At 39.9% G+C, this 12,063-nt stretch overlaps 1 protein-coding gene across 1 annotated transcript in view; it reads left to right on the top strand.

Annotated features, from left to right (window-relative positions):
• The window catches only part of POU2F1 (POU class 2 homeobox 1), a 79,693-nt gene that overhangs the window by 22,433 nt on the left and 45,197 nt on the right, over nucleotides 1-12,063 (top strand). The window contains exons 3-4 of the mRNA XM_068964561.1: nucleotides 7,923-8,023; nucleotides 11,646-11,699. Of these exons, the coding sequence (XP_068820662.1) occupies nucleotides 7,923-8,023; nucleotides 11,646-11,699 (155 nt within the window). The remainder of the gene's footprint in view (nucleotides 1-7,922; nucleotides 8,024-11,645; nucleotides 11,700-12,063) is intronic.

Raw genomic sequence — 12,063 nt, 5'->3', positions numbered from 1 at the left:
TGGGGTCGCGAAGAGTCGGATTTCTCTGGCATAACTGTTCTGCAGTCGGTCGGTCGTCTGCTTGTCAGCTCTGTGGCAAGGCTCATGGCAACCTCTTCTTAAAGGGCGTATGCCACATGCCGTGTGACCCAAGTCTGCCACATGCAGAGCCGCTGCCCCCGCAGCAGCCCACTGCTGACCAGTGCCTCTGCAGGAGACACTCAAACACCCAGGGGCAGGTCTGGCTTAGTCTCTGTGGGACCTCCTGTTGCGCACAGGTTTTGCTTGAGCCCTCCAAGCATCTCTGGCGGTTATGGGTTTTGATTCTAATCGTGATTTCGCCCCTCCTACCTTCTGGTTGGAGCTTCTCCTTTGCCCTTTGATGTGGGATATCTTTTTTTGCTGGGATCCCACATTCTCCTGCCAATGGTTGTTTGACAGTGAGTTGTAATTTTGGAGTTCTCGCACGAGAAGATGAGCGCACATCCTTCTCCTCTGCCATCTTGCGTGTCTTTATAAACATCTTGTGTGTTACGCTCCTTAGGATATTCTGTATCCATAATCAGATTATCTAGGAGGAAGGTTTGTTTTCTTCACCCCAGCTTACTGTTTTCTTTCCTTATTTTGCTGACTAAGCCTTCCGATAGCTAGCACCCCTGTCTTGTTCTTAACCTTAAGTGAGTGCATCTAGTGTTACTCTTTCGCAAGTTAGAGAAGCTTCTTTCTTTTCCTACACCTAGAATTTTTATCATAAGTGGTTATTGAATTTTGTCTAAATGTTTTTCTCCATCTTTTGAGGTGATTGTATGATTTTACCCCCTTACATTATTTGAATTTCTTTTAGCCTGAAACCAACCTTGCATTCCTGGAATAAATCCATCTTAGTCACAATATTTTATCATACTGGATTATTTTTGTTATTATTTAGGGTATTTTCATATATTTATGATTTTTGTTTTTCATACTTTGTCAAGTTTTAGTATCAAGGTTATGCTGGCCTCATAAAATGAGTTATGAAGTATTTCCTTTTTTTTTAAACCACACTCTGATAACATTGTATAGGATTGGAATTATTTTTTCCTTGAATTTTTGCAAGCAGAATAATATAATCTAGACTTTTCATTTTCAGGAATATTTTTAATCTACTAATTCAATTTCTTCAAATGCTATGGACTCTTGGGTTGTTTGTTTTTTTTTTTTTTCCTTTCTTGAGTCAGTCTTGATAAAGTTTCTGGAGAGTTATCTGTCTCTAAGTTTTATTTATCAGTTCACAATATCTTCTTTTTAGTTTCTGTGACTTTTTTTATTTTGCTCATTTGGTTATCCTTAAATTATTTGCTCTTTTTATTTTATTTTACCAGAAGTTTGTTAGGTTATATGGTTCTTTTAAAGGAACCAAGTTGATATTTCTGTTACGTGTTTTCCCTCATTTCATTAATTCTTGATCCATTTCTTTCTTCTTTCTCAGTACTTAATCCTTATATTTTTCTGTACCATTTGATCATACTACCCTATCCTTGCAGCTTTCTCTTCTCTGGCTCCTGAGGATGTTAGTCTTGAGGGAGCTTTTTCCTACTTTTTTAACTGCTTCCTCTGACTCTTTGTCTTTACATCTCCTAATTAGGTCCCCTCTTATCTTCAACTTTTTCTCTATAGGCAGTCCCAGCCTATGATGGTGCAAAAACAATATGGACCCTGTAGAAACCATACTTTGAATCCATGGACTCTGTAGAAACCATACTTTAAATCTGAAATTTTGATCTTTTCCTAGGCTGGTGATGGATACTGTCTTGGGTGCTGGGCAGCAGCAGGAGGGAAAACAACTGATACACTTATAACCATTCAGCACCTATGCACCCATTCTGTTTTTCACTTGCATTACATTATTTATTAAGTTACATGCTGCTGCTGCTGAGTTGCATCAGTCATGTCCGACTCTGCGACCCCATAGACGGCAGCTTGCCAAGCTTCTCTGTCCCTGGGATTCTCCAGACAAGAATACTGGAGTGGGTTGCCATTTTCTCCTCCAATGCATGCATGCATGCTAAGTCGCTTCAGTTATGTCCGACTCTGTGTGACTCCATAGACGGCAGCTGGCCAAGCTTCTCTGTCCCTGGGATTCTCCAGGCAAGAACACGGGAGTGGGTTGCCATACTCCTTCTCCATTAAGTTACGTGAGATAGTCAATATTTTATCATAAAACAAGCTTTGCGTTAGATGATTTTACCCAGCTGCACCCTACTCCAGTACTCTTGCCTGGAAAATCCCATGGACAGAGGAGCATGGTAGGCTGCAGTCCATGGGGTCGCCAAGAGTCGGACACGACTAAGCGACTTCACTTTCACTTTTCACTTTGACTTTTCACTTTCATGCATTGGAGAAGGAAATGGCAACCCACTCCAATGTTCTTGCCTGGAGAATCCCAGGGACGGCGGAGCCTGGTAGGCTGCCATCTATGGGGACGCACAGAGTCGGACACGACTGAAGCGACTTAGCAGCAATAGCAGCAGCAGGCTAATAAAAATGTTCTGAGCATATTTAAGTTAAGTCAGGCCAAGCTATGATATTCTGTAGGTTAGGTGTATTAAATGCATTTTTGACTTAGGATATTTTCAATTTAGGAAGGGTTTTATCAGAACGTAACCCCATTGTTAATTAAAGAAGATCTATACGTTTATCCATTCTTAATTAATAGACTTTTTACTTTACTAATTTCAACTATCCTTTCTCTATGTGAGTTTATGCAGAGTCAGGAACCGATTCCTTGTCTCAGCCCTTCCACCAACTAGCTCAGACATCTTGAGCAATTCACTTAAGATTCCTTAATCTCTGTTTCTTCACCAATGAGATAAGGAGGTGCTGTATCCAAGACCTTTGAAGTTTACCTCAGTGATACTGTTCTAGTGATAACCTTACAAGTTCTTTAGCTCTGACCTGTCATTTCTAAACTCCTCAGGATCACTTGTCTTAGATGTTTTATTAGGGTTTCTGAAACTCTATGCTGTATCTTATGTTAATCTGCATATGTAATTCAGCCTGCTCCCCCAACCTTTTAGTTTCCCTGATTGCTCCTTTGAATGCTGCTATTTTCTCAGGCACACATTTGATTTTGGCTCCCAGCATCCCTATTTTTCCATGCTGTCTTCATACTGAAGTCTGATTAGGATATCCCTGTCTATGGCTGTGTATCTGTTCCCTTCTCCTTTCTTTAGCTCAGAATGTGTTTTACAAGAATGATTTCTATGCAGTATCTACTTTATTCTACCTCTCATATCCCAGTGGAGCCTCAGCACTTTAATTAAAAAAAAGAAATCTGTGCCTTTGCATCTCGAATCTCTGGTTGTCTGAGTTGTTATCTCAATGTTTTGATCATACCATGCTTTGGATACCATGACTTGATGCCACCCCTCTTTATCCCCAAGAGGAAGAGCAGAGTACTTAAATAGCGTTACGTGTAGGCCACGGGAATAGGCTTTTTACACCAGAAATCAGTCAAACTTGTGTTGTGTATTTCTTTGTGATTTACAAAAAGCTTGTTATTTTTATTTTTATGAGAACTCGAGAATGGATCCAGTGTGTGGAATTTTTATGGTCTCCATCAGTTCAGTTCAGTCACTCAGTGGTGTCCGACTCTTTGCGACCCCATGAATCGCAACATGCCAGGCCTCCCTGTCCATAACCAACTCCCGGAGTTCACTCAGACTCACGTCCATCGAGTCGGTGATGCCATCCAGCCATCTCATCCTCTGTCATTCCCTTCTCCTCCTGCCCCCAATCCCTCTCAGCATCAGAGTCTTTTCCAATGAGTCAACTCTTCACATGAGGTGGCCAGAGTACTGGAGTTTCAGCTTTAGCATCATTCCTTCCAAAGAAATCCCAGGGCTGATCTCCTTTAGGATGGACTGGTTGGATCTCCTTGCAGTCCAAGGGACTCTCAAGAGTCTTCTCCAGCACCACAGTTCAAAAGCATCAATTCTTCGGCACTCAGCTTTCTGCACGGTCCAACTCTCACATCCATACCTGACCCCTGGAAAAACAATAGCTTTGACTAGACGGACCTTAGTCGACAAAGTAATGTCTCTGCTTTTGAATATACTGTCTAGGTTGGTCATAACTTTTCTTCCAAGGAGTAAGTGTCTTTTAATTTCATGGCTGCAGTCACCATCTGCAGTGATTTTGGAGCCTAAAAAAATGAAGTCTGACACTGTTTCCCAATCTATTTCCCATGAAGTAATAGGACCAGATGCCATGATCTTCGTTTTCTGAATGTTGAGTTTTAAGCCAACTTTTTCGCTCTCCTCTTTCACTTTCATCAAGAGGCTTTTTAGTTCCTCTTCACTTTCTGCCATAAGGGTGGTGTCGTTTGCATATCTGAGGTTATTGATATTTCTCCCGGCAATCTTGATTCCAGCTTGTGTTTCTTCCAGCCCAGCATTTCTCATGATGTACTCTGCATAGAAGTTAAATAAGCAGGGTGACAATATACAGCCTTGATGTACTCCTTTTCCTATTTGGAACCAGTCTGGTGTTCCATGTCCAGTTCTAACTGTTGCTTCCTGACCTGCATACAGATTTCTCAAGAGGCAGGTCAGGTGGTCTGGTATTCCCATCTCTTTCAGAATTTTCCACAGTTTCTTGTGATCCACACAGTCAAAGGCTTTGGCATAGTCAATAAAGCAGAAATAGATGTTTTTCTGGAACTCTCTTGCTTTTTCCATGATCCAGCGGATGTTGGCAATTTGATCTCTGGTTCCTTTGCCTTTTCTAAAACCAGCTTGAACATCAGGGAGTTCACAGTTCACGTATTGCTGAAGCCTGGCTTGGAGAATTTTGAGCATTCCTTTACTAGCATGTGAGATGAGTGCAATTGTGTGGTAGTTTGAGCATTCTTTGGCATTGCCTTTCTTTGGGATTGGAATGAAAACTGACCTTTTCCAGTCCTGTGGCCACTGCTGAGTTTTCCAAATTTGCTGGCATATTGAGTGCAGCACTTTCACAGCATCATCTTTCAGGATTTGAAACAGCTCAACTGGAATTCCGTCACCTCCACTAGCTTTGTTCATAGTGATGCTTTCTAAGGCCCACTTGCCTTCACTTTGTCTGGCTCTAGATTAGTGATCACATCATCATGATTATCTGGGTCATGAAGATCTTTTTTGTACAGTTCTTCTGTGTATTCTTGCCACCTCTTCGTAATATCTTCTGCTTCTGTTAGGTCCATACCATTTCTGTCCTTTATCGAGCCCATCTTTGCATGAAATGTTCCCTTGGTATCTCTAATTTTCTTGAAGAGATCTCTAGTCTTTCCCATTCTGTTGTTTTCCTCTATTTCTTTGCATTGATCGCTGAAGAAGGCTTTCTTATCTCTTCTTGCTATTCTTTGGAACTCTGCATTTCAGATGCTTATATCTTTCCTTTGCTCCTTTGCTTTTCGCTTCTCTTCTTTTCACAGCTATTTGTAAGGCCTCCCCAGACAGCCATTTTGCTTTTTTGCATTTCTTTTCCATGGGGATGGTCTTGACCCCTGTCTCCTGTACAGTGTCACGAACCTCATTCCATAGTTCATCAGGCACTCTATCTATCAGCTCTAGGCCCTTAAATCTATTTCTCACTTCCACTGTATAATCATAAGGGATTTGATTTAGGTCATACCTGAATGGTCTAGTGGTTTTCCCTACTTTCTTCAATTTAAGTCTGAAGTCGGTAATAAGGAGTTCATGATCTGAGCCACAGTCAGCTCCTGGTCTTGTTTTTGTTGACTGTATAGAGCTTCTCCATCTTTGGCTGCACAGAATGTAATCAATCTGATTTTGGTGTTGACCATCTGGTGATGTCCATGTGTAGAGTCTTCTCTTGTGTTGTTGGAAGAGGGTGTTTGCTATGACCAGTGCATTTTCTTGGCAAAACTCTATTAGTCTTTGCCCTGCTTCATTCCGCATTCCAAGGCCAAATTTGCCTGTTACTCCAGGTGTTTCTTGACTTCCTACTTTTGCATTCCAGTCCCCTATAATGAAAAGGACATCTTTTTGGTGTTAGTTCTGAAAGGTCTTGTAGGTCTTCATAGAACCGTTCAACTTCAGCTTCTTCAGTGTTACTAGTTGGGGCATAGACTTGGATAACTGTGATATTGAATGGTTTGCCTTGGAGACGAACAGAGAGTGGTCTCATGGTCTCCATGAGACTGAAATATTTGTTTCTGAAAGACTTCTTCAACTGGTGATGTGTTAATCTCTTAAGTGCTTACCTCTGTTTTTCAAAATCTTATCTTCTTTTAGCCTTGTTGATTTATTTATATATATATTTATATTTATGTATCTTGAGGCTTCCTTGGTGGCTCAGATAGTAAACCATCTGTCTACAATGCGGGAGACCCGGGTTCGATCCCTGGGTCGGGAAGATCCCCTGGAGAAGGAAATGGCAACCCACTCCCGTACTATTGCCTGGAAAATCCCATGAACAGAGGAGCCTGGTAGGCTGCAGTCCGTGGGCTGGCAGAGTCGGACACGACTGAGCGACTTCACTTCAGTGTATCTTGAGCTCGTTTCTCTAATGGTACACAGTCTTATAGTCTTGACATAAGCAGTGATTTCCTGCATCAAGATGCAGATACAGCCATTGACAAAAATGTGCAACTTTAAATAGTGAACCTTCTGTATGTGGCTTATGGAAGTTAAAATAAATTTTATTTCCACTAGTGTCTCACACTACTTGATGCAAGCATGTACTCTTAGTTTCATTAATTACATATATGTAAGAAGTTCTATATTTCCTATCTATGAGAAACTTTAGGAAAAACCATACGAGAACAATGACTAAGATTTTTCAAGGAGGTGAAATACATGTGCACTTTTTAAATAGTTATCTCAAACCTTAAATAGTTCTTGTGAGTCATGTGATCTACCTAATTAATTCTATTAAAATGATGCATTTGCTCAGCTAGGATATATAATGGCAGAAGTTAGCCCCCTTTTAGAAATACCACCTGAAGTTTCTAGCTTGTTCTTTTCTAAGTGGTCTGTTCTGTCAGCATACACGAGGCTGAGGAAGAGACATTGAGATGCTCCGGTGGTAGGGAACGGAAACTCACTGCCATGTTCAAGTGACTCCATGGTTCTTGCAGGTCCCCATAGTCCATTATATTTTATGCCCTACAAAATATTCTGGTTATTCCTAAATAGTATCTAGACACAGTGATTTGGAAACAATGTAGTATACCTCTTAGAATGTATTTCTGGGTAGTGGGGGGGTATGTCTTTCCATAAATTAGTCTGATTCCCACATTAGATGCAGTGTAAGTGGTTAAAGGCACTGAGTGACCTAACAGATGGAGAACGATAGTGACAGCAGAGCCCCTGCTAACTGGGTATATGCAGCGACCTATACTTTAATGAAATCATTTTGTTTATCTAAGTGATTGCTTTTACTGTCATTCATTAAGGCATTTTAAGAGTAAATTCGTCTCAATCTTGGCAAAGTCACCTGTTAATTTCTTCTGTCCAAGCCATGTATCGAGAAAGGAGAGACTAGAAGACAGCCTTGGTACTCACATAAGAGCTCTGTCTCTACCACTCTTTACAACAGCATACTAATGAGAATCTTTTCCTCAAGCCACCTTAGGTTTCGTGCTTATTCTGATCCCAGTTGCTCTAATTGCTGCTTTCACTTTTGAACTAACATGATTTTATAATTTATTATTCATATTTTTGTTTCTTAAGCTTTATCGGCATTCATGTACGTGTCTTGCAGTCCTGTCTTTAGAAGAGAAATCATTTTACTGTATTTTCCTCATCCTTTTGAATCTCTTTTCCTCCTTGGAGGTACTTAGAAAAATGCTTGTACAAAATAGGTGCTTGTACAAAATAAATGCACCTGTTTAAGAACAGTCTGGTGCTTAGTTCAGTTTTTGTGTTTTCAATAGTTGTATTATTTTGCTTGCTTTCTAGGCACACAAACCAATGGTCTGGACTTTCAGAAGCAGCCTGTGCCCGTTGGAGGAGCCATCTCAACAGCCCAGGCCCAGGCTTTCCTTGGACATCTCCATCAGGTAGGTTGTTCTGCTCAGCTATGAGTGAGAGTGAAAAATGGAGACATGGAATGCCAGGGCTTAGTGAAGTTATTTCAGAATGCAGGGCTTTTAAAGTTGATTTAAACCTGGTGTTACCAGCATCTAACCGTGTTATTCTGAATGGTTACTAGGGAATCCTTTAGCTTAGTTGACTATATAGCTGTTGACCCCACAGCTGTATGAAAAAGAGTTCCTTGTTTGAACAGATACATTTACAACTGGGTTACTGTTTTGTGAGTGTGGTCTGTGGTGAATCACTGAAAGTACTGAATAGTAAATTACAAAGTCATCCAAAATGATTTAACACCCATTGCCTGAGACCTGCTGTGTAAGGCTTTGAGTTCACAGCTCGTATTCCTTCTTTAAAGCAATTTCAGACCATTTACATTTGGGCAACCACTTAGAGGTTTTGCTTGACTGTGAACATCCTGGTTTGGAGTTCAACTTTATTACTCTTATATTACATGAATTTCTTCTAAGTCTAAAGCAGGTTCTAAATCTATCATCCATATGTTATCATTAATGTAAACAGAAGAGGAATATAAAAACAAATATTGACTCTCCAGGAGTTGAGGGATATGGGAGCTGGTTGAAAATTGAAAGTAAATAAACAGTGAAAGCATTTGGGAGACAGATTAGGAATGTGTCTCAACTGCTTGATTTATGCTCACAGTTACGTGTTAAAGCTTCACTTTGTACAACTTATTGGTCTTTACCTCACATAAACCCTAGGACCAGTTTAGTGTACAAATTATGCAGGTCAGCAGTAGTGATTTCGGTAGTGCCAGATGGTACTAGTGGTGGAGGTTCAATGAAAAGCACATATGGATATAAAATAGTAGATGTTCAATAATTTGTTGAACAAATGAATGAATGGATGGCAAAACTTATGAGTACAGAGGAAGAAATGATTAGCTCATCTCACATATTTTAAGATTTTTTTCATAGGGTGCTTTTTAAGCCAAGTAGAATGTTGTTGTTTGGTCGCTAAGTCATGTCTGACTCTTTGTAACTCCAGGAACTATAGCACACCAGGCTTCCCTGTCCTTCACTATCTCCTAGAATTCGCTCAGACTCATGTCCATTGAGTCAGTGACATCATCTTCCCCAGCATCAGGGTCTTTTCCAGTGAGTCAGCTCTTCACCAAACTCTTTTTCCAGGTGGCCAAAATATTGGAGCTTCAGCATTCCAAGGAGCAAGCATCTTTTAATTTCATGGCTGCAGTCACCATTCACAGTGATTTTGGAGCCCCAGAAAATAAAGTCTGTCACTGTTAACACTTTTCCCCCATCTGTTTGCCATGACCTGATGGGGCTAGATGCCATGGTCTTCATTTTCTGAATGTTGAGTTTTAAGCCAAGTTTTTCACTCTCCTCTTTCACCTTCATCAGGAGGTTCTTTTTTAGTTCCTCTTTGCCTTCTGCCGTTAGAGTGCTGTCATCTGCATATCTGAGGTTGTTGATATTTCTCCCAGCAATCTTGATTCCATCTGTGCTTCATCCAGCCCGGCATTTTGCGTGATGTACTCTGCAGATAAGTTAAATAAGCAGGGTGACAGTATATAGCCTTAACATGCTCCTTTTCCTCTTTTGAACTAGTCCATTGTTCCATGTCTGTTCCAGGGGATCTTCTCAACCCAGGGAATGAACTCAGGTCTCCAGCATTTCAGGCAGTTACTTTACCATCTGAGCCACCAGGGAAGCCCAAAGGATATTGGGAGCTAGCTAAATGGAGTTGTAAAGGGATGCTCTCACTTTTTGTTTTCAACTTTCTATTTTGAAAACTTTAAAGTCTATGAAAAATTGAATAACAATAGAACAGTTTTCAGCCAAAAGCTCTTCATCTGGTATCACTAATTGTTACCAGCTAGCATATATGCTTTATGTGTTTGTGTTTGTGCACATACATTTTGTGTATGTATATACATGGCAACTTGGAGAAGGAAATGGCAACCCACTCCAGTGTTCTTGCCTAGAGAATCCTGTGGACGGAGGAGCCTGGTGGGCTGCTGTCCATAAGGTCGCATAGAGTCAGACACGACTGAAGCGACTTAGCAGGCATGCATGCACTGGAGAAGGAAGTGGCAACCCACTCCAGTGTTCTTGCCTGGAGAATCCCAGGGACAGAGGAGCCTGGTGGGCTGCTGTCTATGGGGTCGCACAGAGTCAGACACGACTGAAGCGACTTAGCAGCAGCAGCAGCATACATGTCAACTTGTCCCATTATTCTGTACTGAATTTGATCATTTGATTAAGGTACTGTCTCAAATTTGTCTACTATAAAGGTAATTTTCTTCCTCATAGTTAATAAGGAGATACTGTAAGACTTGTGTTCCTCAACAGATTTTTAACTGGAAACATCATGATTGAAATAAAATCACAAAGAAACTTTAAGTTCAGGAAGTCTTGATGCTGTGTGCTAAATCCAAAATGGAATTATCCTGTTAATGATAAATTTTTTTAGTCTTCCAAATTTGAACCCTGGAATAATCCATAACTTTTTTTTTTCCTTCATTTATATCCAGTCAGTTTCCAAAAGTGTAGTACTTTTGCGATACTTTTCATGTTTCCTACTTTTAATTCCCACTGCTGCCATTCTAGGGTAGGTTTCCATTTATTCAAACCTAGTTTATATAACAATCCAGTTGTTTTATATAGTGTTGGTCAATTTAGATTTGACTGATGTTTCATCACAATTAGAACTAGAGGCAAATACACTGCAAATAATATTGTACTCTTCTAAGTGCATCATAGTAGAAGGAACATGTATCATTACTGGTGGCTTTAACTGTGATCACTTGTCTTCCTGATTTTCCCACTATTTTAGCCTGTGTAATTAATAAATATCTATGGAGAGATAGGGAGAGAATGTGTAAATATCGTGTTGCTCCTTAAATTTCACCCATTAGTTAGAACATCCATTAGTGACGGTTGCCTGAATCGGTTATTATCATCATGGTTGCCACAGGATGACCCTTATTTTAATATAACCATGGTTTGAACTTTTTGAATGTGTGAAGTGTTAGTATTAACTGTTCTGACAGACTTTTATATGTGCTTTATAGGACAGATTCTTTATTTCAGCCAGGATTTTTGAATTATGACAATAAATATTTTAAGGACTTGACTATGTAGGTGTGTATGTGTGTGTATAAGATTTTTACTTTTATATACATGAAACTTTGAAATTAGAATGAGTAGATAATTCTGATTGTTTCTAAGGGTAAAGATAATGTCTATAAGTAGCCTGCTTCTATGTTCTTTAACACAATGTGGAAGACGAGTTAAGGGTTTAGAAACTCAGTATCCTGTGAGTACAAACAATGTAATGTAAGGAATGTCGAATACAAGTGTGGCATGCCTGCTGATGCAGGTTTAGTGTGGGAAAACATCTTCAGAAAAGAAATTTTAACAGCACTTTCTGCTGGGAGGTGGAGGTCCTGTGAGCTTTTCCATGAAGTTTCAGCTCCTTAAGGTAAACCTCTTCATGTGCCTGGCTCTAAACAGAGCACGCGTCTGTAGAGACTTGTTGGTGACAGGCTCTAGTGATGGATGCCAACAGCATGCGATCAGAATCTCCCCAGTTACTTTGCTTTTATAGGTCCAGCTCGCTGGGACAAGCTTACAGGCTGCCGCTCAGTCTCTAAGTGTACAGGTGAGCAGGAACGTGGGACTGTGGGTCAGTTTTTCTATTCATTTTTACCATATTTTTCTACTTTTCTGTAATGAATATGCAATAATTTTATAACGAAAATACTTAGAAGTATTACTTTTTTCTTACTGAATCTCATGGAAATTCAAATAATGATAATCATTGCCATTAATAAAAATCCATTTTATATTACATCACTGTGAATGTCCAAAGGTGAACAAGAAAAGTCTGCTTTCAAGGTTTTATTTGGAAGTTCAGTAAAAATGTTTCTAAGTTGTACAGCCATTTATGATTTTTCATATGTTAGGAAAACATTATATTAGAGGGAAGAATGATAAAATGAGAGACCTAAGTCTTAGATTTGAAT

The sequence above is a fragment of the Capricornis sumatraensis genome, chromosome 2, assembly GCF_032405125.1.
Source record: "Capricornis sumatraensis isolate serow.1 chromosome 2, serow.2, whole genome shotgun sequence".
NCBI classification, from domain to species: domain Eukaryota; kingdom Metazoa; phylum Chordata; class Mammalia; order Artiodactyla; family Bovidae; genus Capricornis; species Capricornis sumatraensis.
This window is presented reverse-complemented; position numbering and strand designations above follow the sequence as displayed.